At 39.0% G+C, this 13,219-nt stretch overlaps 1 protein-coding gene across 6 annotated transcripts in view; it reads left to right on the top strand.

Moving 5' to 3' along the window:
• Window positions 1-13,219, top strand: part of LOC131665421 (protein unc-80 homolog) — a 31,617-nt gene that overhangs the window by 17,380 nt on the left and 1,018 nt on the right. For 4 of the 6 annotated variants that reach the window (XM_058940167.1, XM_058939345.1, XM_058937690.1 and 1 more), the window contains 19 exons: window positions 24-290; window positions 365-619; window positions 687-1,170; window positions 1,240-1,867; window positions 1,952-2,132; window positions 2,205-2,380; window positions 2,441-2,689; window positions 4,137-4,410; window positions 4,475-4,779; window positions 4,937-5,362; window positions 5,450-5,668; window positions 5,739-5,884; window positions 5,952-6,255; window positions 6,332-6,908; window positions 6,982-7,194; window positions 7,269-7,910; window positions 8,136-8,237; window positions 11,711-11,836; window positions 12,935-13,083. In XM_058940167.1, the coding sequence (XP_058796150.1) occupies window positions 24-290; window positions 365-619; window positions 687-1,170; window positions 1,240-1,867; window positions 1,952-2,132; window positions 2,205-2,380; window positions 2,441-2,689; window positions 4,137-4,410; window positions 4,475-4,779; window positions 4,937-5,362; window positions 5,450-5,668; window positions 5,739-5,884; window positions 5,952-6,255; window positions 6,332-6,908; window positions 6,982-7,194; window positions 7,269-7,910; window positions 8,136-8,237; window positions 11,711-11,836; window positions 12,935-13,083 (5,723 nt within the window). The remainder of the gene's footprint in view (window positions 1-23; window positions 291-364; window positions 620-686; window positions 1,171-1,239; window positions 1,868-1,951; window positions 2,133-2,204; window positions 2,381-2,440; window positions 2,690-4,136; window positions 4,411-4,474; window positions 4,780-4,936; window positions 5,363-5,449; window positions 5,669-5,738; window positions 5,885-5,951; window positions 6,256-6,331; window positions 6,909-6,981; window positions 7,195-7,268; window positions 7,911-8,135; window positions 8,238-11,710; window positions 11,837-12,934; window positions 13,084-13,219) is intronic. The other 2 variants (XM_058940921.1, XM_058941714.1) reach the window with 2 other exon arrangements.

The raw sequence follows: 13,219 nt of genomic DNA, 5'->3' as shown, positions 1-13,219 counted from the left end.
AACTGCTTCATAATACTTTTCAGCGAGCATCAATACGTATGGGAGCACATGTCCGATAGCATTGCGACTGATTGCTTGCAACTTACTCTTTGAGATCACGGCCTTTCTTCGAGAAACCTACCCGAATTTACCCAAGTCCAGTCGGCTGTCCACAAAGGAGCGAGCCCCTCCATGGGAGAAACTTTACAGCCGCGAGGCCAATAGGCGCTGGAGCATGGCCCTGTCGTCGATGGGTCATTCGCAGGCTTCAGCGCAGAGTTTGCAGTCGATAGCCGGTGACAGAGAGACAGGTATATAGGTATTGCCTTTACTCATAGAAACCTATCTTCCGTATTGCCAATCAGTATGTTTGCGTATCTTATAGAACGAAAGATTAGCTTTGTCTTGCACGAGCCGGATAATGAATCCGAAGGGAGCAGCAAGTCCAATGTAACTATCCAAGGCGAAGACATGATAATGAGCGAAAAGGAAAAATCAAAACGCATGCAAACGGCTCCTGGCAGGCCGTTCTTGCTGCGTCGAGGGACAACTACCAACACTGCCACTGGCTCCTTCAAGCGGCGAAGTCTTAAGCTACGCAGAAACACCAAAGAGGGCAAGGACATCGAAGTCGAAGCATGTAAGCTCAAAGCCATCGTCCAGAGATCCAGCATTTCTAATAATCTCGTTTCTTTCACGCTCGGCAGTTCGACGCGCCGACTCCATTCAATCAAAGCGAAAAGTCAGCTCACTGTCGGACAGAAGTGATACATCGGAGCCTGGTCTTTACGGAGAGGTCAGCGGTGAAGAGTCACCGGGAATTTTGAGCGATGATCAGCCACCGGAAAGCCCAAGCGACAGCAACGATACGGACGAGTTCAACAAAAACTTCCCCTGGATGAAAGTCGTCGTCCAGACCGCGAGCAATTACAATTTTATGTGCTGTCATCAAAACTATTGTCATCCCTACTGTCATCGACGACAAATGCGAGCCTGCGATCGACTTGTTCGAGCAGTTCGTAAAACTTACGGTGAGGAATTCGAGATTGAATCCGACGGTGGTTGGTTTAATACGGAAATCGAAAAGAAGGACGATCCTAAAAAGGAGAAACGAAATCGCAAAGTTTCCGATCAAACGAGCCTCCAAGTTTCGCCAGTGCGCAGAAAGGATAGCGTCGGCCGAAAATACAAGTAATATTTTTTCTTGTCATTTGATAAATAAGTATATACTATAAGATACACTTGTGGCTTTTGATTTAGGATTGACAAGAGCTTCGACGGCTCTCAATCCGGCCAGTTACATGGCGAATCCTCGAAAGATATGCATGAGCAGGAATTCGATTACAGTCAAGATTTTTGGAAATTCATGAAATCTCCAGAAGATGAAAAGGAGAAGGAACCACACCCGATGATTAAGTACATGAAGGACCAGGTGCGAGATTCTTTCCAAGCACCGTTCGCGACTTTATTGAAAGGCGCGGTCGTCATGTCCGAGGAGCTGTTCGTCGACGTGCTGCCAATAGCGTGGGTACTGCTGCTGGAATTTAACCAGGAAGTGGCAGCATCGGCCGCATCGTTATTCATCGTCGCCTCGGTGCGTGCTCCTACACAAGCCATCAACATCATGCAGGAAGGACTGCAGAATGAAGAAGCCTCTATCCGAATAAATTCTATACTACGCTTTCAAGTTCTTTGGAAATTCCGCTATCAAGTCTGGCCAAGAATGGAAGAAGCAGCTCATATGACCTTCAAGGTACCACCGCCGGGTATCGAGTTCACCTTGCCATCTCCAAAAATTGGCATTGAGTCACTTCCTGTTGTCGATCCCCCCTGGATGCCGCAGGTGAAAACTAAAGTTGAGGAGGTAACAATCAACCAAGAGCGTCACGTAAGTTGACAATTTATTGTATTTTACTTCTGCCAATTAGCATGGTCGAATTTAAACACAAAATCACTGCACTTATTCGTTTAGCGCGCATTAGTGACTGCTACAAAAACGCGAAAGAAGCAACAAACAGAGCTGATCAAGCAAGCCCTGCAAGCACAAGACGATAAGAAACGGGAGGAAAGAGCCAATTTTCTAATCACGACAATACCAATAACCTTTCAAGCGGCTTACGAACCTAGTCCGGTGGGAGACGATCACGATGAGGGTGATTATACACATCGCACTGACCACTCTTATCGCTAATATACCTTTCAAACAACTTCTTTTAAATTTTCAGCTAACGTCGACGAAGATGGCGCCGACTTGGCTCCAAGAAACCTAACTCATCATGGCCAATCCGCGCTCTCGCTATTTCCGTCGACTCTATGCTCTGCCATCGTTCAAATAATCACTCTGCTTGATGATCCAGCGGTCGGCGAAGATGGCACCGCAGTTTACGACATGGCCTATCAAGTGAGCTATGCATTCACTCGAATCTTATCATAAACCAACTTCATACTAATAATATTGCAGGTCATATGGAATTGCTTAGTCGAAGACAGCGCTTTATTTTTGAGGTACATTTTGGAGCGACTAACGCGGGAAAAACAAGATGTTATGTTCAAACATCTTAGGCATCTCATAAGATTCGTTCCGAAACTTCCACAACAGGCAGCCTTCGCTCTCTATAATTACATTATTGGATACATCATGTTTTATGTTCGTACCCCACACGAAGATGGTCAAAATTTTATTGGCTCAGCATTGTCGATTCTTTGGATGGTATGCAATTTATGTTCAGATTATACTGTAACAAATGCTAATTAACATGAAAATTTATTATTAATATTAAGTTTTTCTGATCTGATGAAATCTAAATTTTATTATTGTTTCGTGTAAGTAACAATCAAAAAGTGAATTTGCTGGTAATAGGATAACAATATAACAATATAAGTTATCACTAACGCAGTTAGGGATATAAGCCTGAAAACCTCGTGATGTAACAAAAATATATTTTTAATCTCTATGAATGGAGCTTAGACATTTAAAATGAGTGTGTAAAAACGATTCATTGAGATCGAGTCTCAAAGCGATCGTATGAGATATGGCTAAGTGATAGTCAACGCTAACAGGGACATAAACTTGATAATTTTGTAGCATATTAAAGACAGATTTCCGATCAAAGAAAAAACGAGGATTAAAGTCTGAAGTCTACTTGCTCAGTAGGGACTTAAGCCTTAAAGATGTTAACATTTTATAAGGAAAAGAGTCAGCACAGCATATGTCACTTAATCAAAGAAATTTCTCAGAAATTAAATTGAGCTTATATTTTCTCATTTTTGTGCCTTACTACGCTGCAGAAAGGTTGAAGAAAGTACAAACTCTCTTTTACAGTTGACGTGACGTATTAATATAAATTTGATAGGCGATTTTACACTTAAAATCCTTTCTACGTTCTTTTTGCTAATTACGCAAATTAAAAATTACATTTATACAAATTATTAACATAATTATTTAAAAATTCTTTCTTTTAAAAAAGTATATTATATTAATTTATAACATGTAGGGAAAGTTATTTAAAAAAATCTACATAACTAATTATACACTAAAATGTTCCATAAATTATATAACGAGAATCCTCTATTACGTTTTTGATTTTTTCATGTCATAAAATCGAATGATTCCTAGATAACATTGTATAAAAATTATATAAATTTAATTGAAAATTCTAAACGCATATTTATTGCTTAAATAATTATTGCATTATTAAATAAATATTAAATGGGTGATCCAATCTTGGAATTTTCTGATTCAACTTTTGGATATAGTTTTGTAATTCGATATTTTTGTTATCAATCATATATTACAATGCAGATATACTTTTATAACGAATTATTTGATTATTGGTCATTGTTCACAAAAATAACTGTTACCAAAATAAGAAATTTCAAATGTAATAATAAATTCGTGTCATGGATTACCTCACATTTAGGTTATACAGATGTTGATAGTTCTTAAAAAGTAGTAACATTAAATTAAAGCATTTTTCTGGTTAATATACCTATAGCTATGTATCGTTGAGACAACATGTTCATTGTCATATGCTATCGAGAACAGATACAGATACATTAATACGTTTACACTCTACATTTGATCACCTTAATTCTAGATGATCTTATGTATGATGGGTATTTTACCCTAATTAACTTTGTTCCATTTGACCTTTAAGGTTGTACACAGTGTTCATGGCATCATGTTCAAAGATTTGAAACAAATTTTGAGAAAAGAACAGTGTGATGCTTCCATCCTATTGACAGCAAATGTACCATCTGCTAAGAAAATTATAGTTCATGGTCCGCAAGATCCGGATGCTGGTGGAATACCCTCTCAATTTCCAGTACAAGAAGATACACAGTTTTGCCAAATTCTCCGTGAATCTCTTGACTTTTTTGGCATCGAGGAGTCCAAGCACAAGGAGTATTTTCTGGTCGACCATAAAACCCGTAAGAATCGAAACAGTTGCAACAGGATTAATGCTCGTAATAAATAATATATTTAATATTACAGATCAAATACATAACCCGTCGTCCTACGTGAGAGACTATTACTTTTTCAAACGTTCACAATATCCACAACTCGAACTTGTACACATGGAACCCGAAGATGCTTTCAATGCTCTTCAACGACAAGAGTTGGTGCATAAATTCGTCGAAACTGGCAAAGTGTTGCTGACCTGGGCTATTTTGAAAAATGTCGATATGGTGGTTCAACGTGTTGTATTTTTGCACGAGGAACTCATGAAGCTGCCCTCGTTTCCTCGTAAAGCTTTAGAAGCTGACCTCGACCTATACAAAGGCGGCGAGTTGGGCAAGGTCAATCATCTCTCTCTCTCTCTCTCTCTCTCTCTCTCTCTCTCTCTCTCTCTCTCTCTCTCTCTCTCTCTCTCTCTCCCTCCCTCCCTCCCTCCCTCCCTCCCTCCGTTATGTTCAATAAATTGTTTCAAATACTTAGCTGAAACCGATTTTTTAGGAGCTTTTGGCCTTGGATGTTATGCACAAATTTATGTGGGTTCGTCTGATAGCTCGAATGTTCGAGGCAATGGCTGGCAATTTTGCTTATTCTGGAGACATTCATTTATTCCTTAATGTTCTCAATGGGACTCTGATTCTGCACAGCGAAGATTCTTGTATATTGCGTTACGTGGTTGCGACCTATATCAATGCAGCGCACAATTTCAAAAATATTTTTTCAACCAATGGCTATTTCCTGATAATGCCTACACTATTGCAACTTTACTCGACTCATCAAACTAATAAGCTCGTCACTACTACAGTTGAATATGCGGTCAAGCAGTTTTATCTGATGAACAGAAAGCCATTTATACTTCAAATGTTTGGGAGCGTATCGGCTATATTGGATACTGACGAGTCAAGTATTATTGGTGAAGCCCATAAGGTAAATTAAACTCAAAATTACTATGGAAAACCGAATGAACACACTATATTTTCAAGATTTTCTCTTTAACTATGGTGTTACTTTTAGGTACCTTCGTCTTGTTTATTCAATTTGCTACTAAGTCTAGAGACACCGTCTCCTGACCCGCTAAACATTGGTGAGCTGGTCAAAGAAGAAAAACCGTTGAAGGCTATAGATTTCTGTTATCACGATGAAAACGAAATGGTAACTATTCTCGATTGCATTTCACTGTGCGTCATGGTGATATCGTACGCCGCTGACTCGGTGCGAGGTCAACAGATGCTGGTAAGCCACTTTGGCTGCATAGTGCATAACTAATCTAGTACAAAAGTATAAGTACATTGTCGATCACTAGGTAATATTGGAAGCCATCATGCCGTGCTACGTGCAGCAAATTCAACTGCCAACGTATAATAAAGAAGGAAAGACGGAAAAAGAAATAATAAATCAACTGGCTATCGCTATGAGAACGTTGGTCAACAACTCGGAAGCTCTCGCCAAGTAAACCTGTTTGGCTTACGTAACAAGGAATTAAAGTTGTTGAAGAGACTAACACATTGTATTTCAGGTACTACAACCGACCACAAAAGTCGAGCCCTGAGCACAAAGGTTCTAGTCAGAGAAATTACGGCAAAGGACCTTACTCTCCCGGCTTTGACTTTGACGAGGAGGCACAAATTGGAAATAAAACCAAGACTACTTGCGACATTGACGACAACGAGTCGCACAAAAACGAGTTCGTCCGGCCGAGGGACACACTGCTCAACATGGTTGGTGAATTCGTGTCTAGAGCCTCGGTGCGGCTGGTCGAATTGAACAAGAAATCCCAAGATGGCAAAAACGTCGAGCTGCTGGATTCAAAATGCCACGTGGTGAGTATATGCAGGATAAGTGCTGGGCTAGAAATAACGATTTCCGCAATAACGAACAAGCTGCCAAATGATTTAGCGCTTGGCGGACATCGCGCACAGCTTATTGAAAATATCTCCGTACGACCCCGAGGCAATGGCTTGTCGAGGCTTGAAGAGATATATGACTGTGATTCTACCCTCGACGGAGTGGGCGAACGATGACATGCGACCCGCGTTGATCCTCATTCTGCGCCGGCTCGACAAGACCTTCAGTAAAATCTACAAGAAAGCCTCGATCCGACGAAACATCAACTGGGAGGCGGCAAGCGACCTGCTGAAGGGGGTCTACGAGACGCTACTCAAGTGCCCGTACGTAGCGCACTTCCAGAACATGAAGGCCCTGCTGAGCACCTGCCAGTCGCTGATAACCGGCGATACCACCGGAGTCGAACTTACCTCTGCGGCCTCGATCGCCCTCATGAGCAAAATACCACCTCAACACTTTTGCTCGACGGTGCTGAAGCTCATCGCGTTGCAAGTGATCTCCCTGGGAGAGGGCTACTCGCTGGAAAACATCTGTGGCCATGCCATGTTCGCCACGGCTTCGCGAGCCGAAAACGTGTTACTCAATCTACTCATGCCCCTGTTTCTCCGAGTGGGCACCGGCCGGAAAGGTAGAGTTGGCCATTTGGCTTGGGCAAGTCGCCTCGAACTTAGCTCGGCCGTGTCGCAATTGTTTGTTGTCAGATGTGCCTAAGTTACGCCAGTCGGACATTTGCTTCGCACTTTCGTCGGTGCTGAACGTGCTGTGGCCAACGGGCACGAAGACCATGCAGACGACGGCGCCGAATCTGAAACCCAGCACGGATCTTCGCGCGGGAAGCTTGACCTTCGCGGCCAGGGACGCGGCGAAAAACCTGACCAAAACCTCAACGAGTCTGTACCAAGTGGCCTTTCTGGGTAAGCTCAACGAGGCCAATGAAGAGGGTGTAAAGGACTGAGCTAGCTTGTCGACGGCGAATGCTTCATTTCAGCCTTGAAGATCATAATAATCTGCTACGAGAACGAGCTGAGGACGGAGTGGCCGCGGATCCTGCGAACGATGAAGTTGCTGAACAAGCGCAACGAGGCCTCGCCTTACCTGTGGAACTTCATTGAGTTTGTGGTGACGCACCGCACGCCGCTGTACATCCAGATGATGCCGTTCGTCATTCAGAAGATCGGCCAGGCGCCGATCTCCGAACACGAGCGCAGCATGCAGGGCGTCATCCGCGACAAGATCAACGGTATCGGCCTAGGCGTGCCCAAGTGTCGGGGCGCCCTGCTTATGGACCTGTTCGCCGAGCTGAACAAGCTCAAGGAGGAGCTGAACGAACGCAAGCTGGACGAGGCGCCAGCCGAACCCAAGCGCAACGTGGCCGAGCAGCAGCAGCAGCAGCAGCCACACGGCGCGGAGACCGCCGGGGCCACACGCACGCAGCGGCCCTCGCTGCTGATCGACCTGCTGACCGGCGACCTGGCCTCGCGCGGCCGCACGCCCGCGGAGACGCCCTGCTCGGCCAGCTCCAGTCTGGCCGCCCAGCACTCGCACAGCTCAGCTAGCAGCGCCACCAAGACCTCGCAGCAGAGCCAGCTCTCCGCCGCCGCCCAGCCCCAGATCAGCCTCAGCGCTCGAGGTAATTTGCGTCTGCACAGCCGCCTCGGAAGGAGCCTCTCCGTTCTATAGCTAGCGCTCTTGCCTCTCGTCGTCTTGCCCTGGAGTCCGGCGGCTCCGCCCGTTCGGTCCCCAATGCCCTCTCCTTTCTTCGAGCTTGTAGCCGCCATCTAGACTAGCTGCTTTCCGGCTTCTAATTGTCCGTGTCCGACTGCAGCCCACTTATCGCAAGTGCTTCGCGTTTTAGGCTCTGTTTCAAGCACGAGCGCAGGCTCTGGGACTCTCAGAGACGCCGCTGACTTGGCGGCCTGTCCCGGCACCTCCAAATCCGACCAGCCACAAGCCACAGGTACCTAACAATCTGCACCCATCGATACAGACAACCCACGCCATTCAAGCCAACATTATTATTGCTGACTCCACACCGCGCCGCCGCTCTTTGGCTCTCCGACATCTCTCGCCGCCTCGCCTCGCCTCGATCGAGCACCGCTCGTTCGTACCCAGTCGTTATTTCCACGTGATTTCCTCGACTTTATACTTCTACTCGCTGTCAGTCATGTGGCTGTGCACAATTGCGCTGCACACATTCGTCCTTATACGTGGACACGACCCGGCCAACTTCAACAACCATCCTAGTAGCTCGCATTATTACTGTTATTTTCTTCCCGTACATTTCATTTTTATTAACTTATTTATTTGTACACTGATTTGTTACACGACCTACTTACGAAACATCGACAGAGACCATATTCTCGATTAAGCATCTTCATCAACGTCTAATGTAATTTTATGTAACCACAAGCAATATTCGCTATTTTTGAATATCTACATTCCATTACGTTATGCGTACAATGGATAGGGACAGTTGGTTGCGGTACTCATTTGCCTGGTTTTCGACATCGAACACATTTCTAACCAGACATCTATCATTATTACAAATTCGCCAGCGTGATCGAGGAAAATGACCTTCTATGATCGCATTCAAGAATTCTAATAGTAGCAGCGAATTATCATCATAGACATTAATAAGATTAATAATTTTGTAAGCTATTCACAATTACAGCATATAACTTCTGACAAGAAAAAAATTTATTAAAGATTACAATAGCAGTTATGATAACAATAGTAATCATAGGAACGTTTCCATTGTTTGATGTTGTCGTTGATAATATTTTTTTGTTTGCTTTGTGGAACATTGCCAACAATAATAACAATGTCCAGTTTTACTATGAATTGCAGCGACTTGTGCGAAATTTTATAAATGATCTCTCACATTGTGTTACCACAATCTTCGACAATATAAAACCGATACCCTTATTAAAAGTACAAATTTCCCTGTAACAAATCGTAAAAATAACTGGATAAAAAAAAATAGATCATGATAGTTCTATTTATAATACGTTAAGTATTAGAGAAAAATATCGGAATATTTTTCGAGCTTCGTTCTTCATACAAAGTCGTCAATATACAATAAATAAAAAATTTTACGGATACGCATGCCTTTCATCAACAAAAAATTTAGATATTATTGAGGTATGTTTTATTATTTGACTACTTATAAAAATAATAAAAAATATTATAAATATAGGTAATTAATTGAAAACAGATAAAAAAAATGAAAGAATATAACGAGATATTTATCGCGAAATCACTAATCAATTATACAGTCCCTAACAAATATTGTTGATATATAACTGGAATCAGTTTACTTTATCACGACCACAGTTGGATAACCATTGTCTATGCTTCGTATAACCATCTTAATTGTGCTCATCTTAGTCTAGTATATTATTTAAATTATTGTACTAATGAACATAAATAAATAGCTATAAGAATAATTGTTCAATCGTGCAGAGCTTATTTGACAAACAAATTATGAACGTAAATAAATTATATAATTAAAATAAGTGTAGGTCTCAAACTTAAAAGAATACATTCAAAAATAGACTATGTACAGTATTTTATTCGATTTTTTTAATTTTTATTAATATTTTTATTTTAAAGCAATCCTGTTCTTAATTAAATCAATTAAAAATTAATTGAAAACATGCACTGAATATACTAATTATTGTCATATTGCTTCTATCTTGGTATCTAAATAATAGAGGTAAGCATATTTAAACAAATATTTTTGTTCCTTTTTGACGTCTTCGTATTCATTATATTTTTTACGACAATTTTTACGACTCATTCACAAAACTTGAGCATACACATTTGACATTTTATCTATTTCTTGAAGTCGAAAATAAATGTAAAATAAGAATTTTTTTGATTAATTAAATTGTATATGAAACGATATTAAAGATTATGATTGTAATATAATGATTTTTTAACGTAATTAATTTTTATACTGTTATTTTGAAATTTTAAGAAATTATGTTTGGAAAATGATAAAAATGCGATTATTCTATAAAATATCCCATTATTTTCTCATACATTTGTTTTATCTCTATAAATCTATAGTTTCAATGATGCATTGAAAATTGCAAGATTTAAATTTTATACTATAAATACCTTATTCAATTTTCGTTATTAATATTGTGCACAAAATTAATTGTATCATACAAACGTATTGCTATATGCAACTTCTGTAGCCCTATATACTTACAATTAACTAACATGTAGACAATGGTAATTTCCAACAGTCGGTATAACAATTTTTGTTGAATATTCACAACATAAAATGTTTTAGTCGCTTACAATATTCATCGCCTTAGTAGTACACTTTTAATGTGATAGCCGATTTATACTCATACATGTGCGCATTCACACTCTCATCAAATTGATCAACTAGGTTATTGAAAATTTAAAAAAGAAACAGTTGTTTAATTTATACTGCACTAAATTTTTTCAAAAATAAATGCTTGTCCTCTTTGCTCCTTTGAAGCAATTCCTTATCTGTGGTTGTGGAATTTTCTTTATTTTTTTTAAATATTTGCCAATCTTATCTATTGTTATAATTAAAAATATATCAAATATTCGATTACACTTCCAAATTCATTAACTACTGTCTAACCTAGACGATAAGGATAATTAAAAATTACAAAATAAAAAACAACAAATTTATAAAATTAGATTCTGATATATATTAAATAGCAACGACCAATAGAGCTTTCACATAAACACATATGATATGAAGAAACGTTATAAACTACGCGTATAATGCGGACTTTATAAAAAAGAACAATTGTGAGAAAAAGCTTGATGTTTTGATTGTTTAATAAAAATGTGCGGTGAACTCTATTACATTTATTGGATTAGTATCATGTCATCTTTTTACTTGAGAATTAAGACCACTAACATTTTCAAAAATGCACATGGTAAATAAGTTAATCTATTTTTCAAATGTCAGACAATAAGAATTGATATTGTCCATTAAGACATTTATATGATATGTAGCCATTAATTGACCTTTCAATAATGAACTGTGTTTGTTTAATATTCAGTGAATAATTAAGAAAGCATGTCTAAAATTATAAAAAATAATTCATTCGTTTTTCCACTTAATATTAGCCTCAGAAGAGTCATAATTTTGAAAATCTTTCAAATGGTTTCAACTTCGAACTCTATTGGTCATATATACGAACGTACGAAAACTACTGTGCACTTTTTTAAAATCATCTGTTGGTGTTCTATGACGCCAAATTTGAGATGTGAAAGTAATCGAATTTGGATATCGAAGTGTACAGTATTTATCGAAAATCTAATTTAACACCACAATCTCATCATCAATTTTCTTCACACAAATATCACTAAAACACAGTATTTTCGTTGTATTTTCCCTACCAGAGTTTTCTAGACTTTTGATGTGGCATGTTTCAGATAGATCCCAATTATCATCTACCACTAACGATGAACATAATAATGCTAAGCCTCATCCTATATTAACTCGTCAAAAAACATCAAAACTGCGCTTTTTTTCTTCTGTAGAACTTAGACATTCTTCAGGTAATTTATAACCTCGTACATTTGTCTTTTTTTAATTTATAGTTTATTTGGCATTATTTTCCTACTAGCAGAAAATAAGTTTAATTTTTTATGCATACAGCTTTAATGCTAAAGCATCATTGAATAAACATTTTGTATGACACTCTGTACTCGTAGCAATTATTATGTGCACAATCATTCGTCACCATTATCTTTGCAACTGAATAGCAATAACGTTGTCACATCACACGCAAACATATAATCATATGTTTGGTCATTGCCTTTTTCGAAAAGAATTTCTCTTTTCGCGTCAATTGGCTCATTCAGTCTCGATTTTTTACAAGACTGACACAATTTCTGGATAATTTATACTTTAAAATATTACAAATAAACGTATCAATGTCATTCGATTAAAAACTACGCGATATTATGAGATGAGTTCAAATTTGACTGTATGGAACTGAAAGCTACTATTAAATCAATGTACTAATGTCATTGTTTTGTTTTATTTATTTATTTATTTTTTTGAACTAATGGAGATCTCAACGCTGAGCACAAAAGAGATGTCAGTTAAAACTGAAATGTAAAATCAAAGCATTACTGCAGTTTGAAGATGCAGAGAATATTGAAACATGCACTTGTATTATAATTTCAGAATATTTTCAAGAGGTCCTCCTCAGTGTAGAAAAGACAAACCTATAATAGTATGATTTATAATTGTTGATGTAAACGAACTCAAGAAAATACGCTCAAAAGAATCAAGTAATGTCTATGTAATGATTTGCTAAAATTTTTTACCATTATAGGTCTGTCTAACGCATCATAACTTCCAAGTGTTTATTCCACCTTATTCGAAAATATCATTTTTAGTAATTTTTAACATTCCACTATACTGTATATAGATACGCAGGTGAATTTCGACGTAGAACGCTCGACGATGCTTAAATAAAACCTTGAAATTAGATAAATCGCCCTCAAGAACATTTGTACAATATGTATATGAAATTAATATCCCTGGAAAAGTCCGCATCACAGGACTACCACCAGCATGTGTAGATAATAATTAGCACTCATTAATGTTTTATATTGAGAGGGCCTGACTAAATGCTTAATGTACAGGTGAAACTGTAACGAGCCAACTTAGCCCAAGTAGTCCAAATGAAGATAGTTCAGGAGAATCACGCCCCGACAAGCCAAGGCTTCAGCGATCCATGGGTCAAAGTAAAAGAACCTTTCGTTTGAGGAAAAGTCGACGAGCTCACGTTGAGGTATATCTCAATTATTATATCTGTATTAAGTATAACACATTCAACTATCAGTCCTACAGCCGAATGTTGATAACGCTTCTATTCTCGTTTTACTTGCCACTTTTATCGTCGCTCGTTCAATCAGTCATAGCATATA

This window comes from Phymastichus coffea, unplaced genomic scaffold (genome assembly GCF_024137745.1).
Source record: "Phymastichus coffea isolate CEN01 unplaced genomic scaffold, Cenicafe_Pcof_1.1 PCOF00001, whole genome shotgun sequence".
Classification (NCBI taxonomy): domain Eukaryota; kingdom Metazoa; phylum Arthropoda; class Insecta; order Hymenoptera; family Eulophidae; genus Phymastichus; species Phymastichus coffea.
This window is presented reverse-complemented; position numbering and strand designations above follow the sequence as displayed.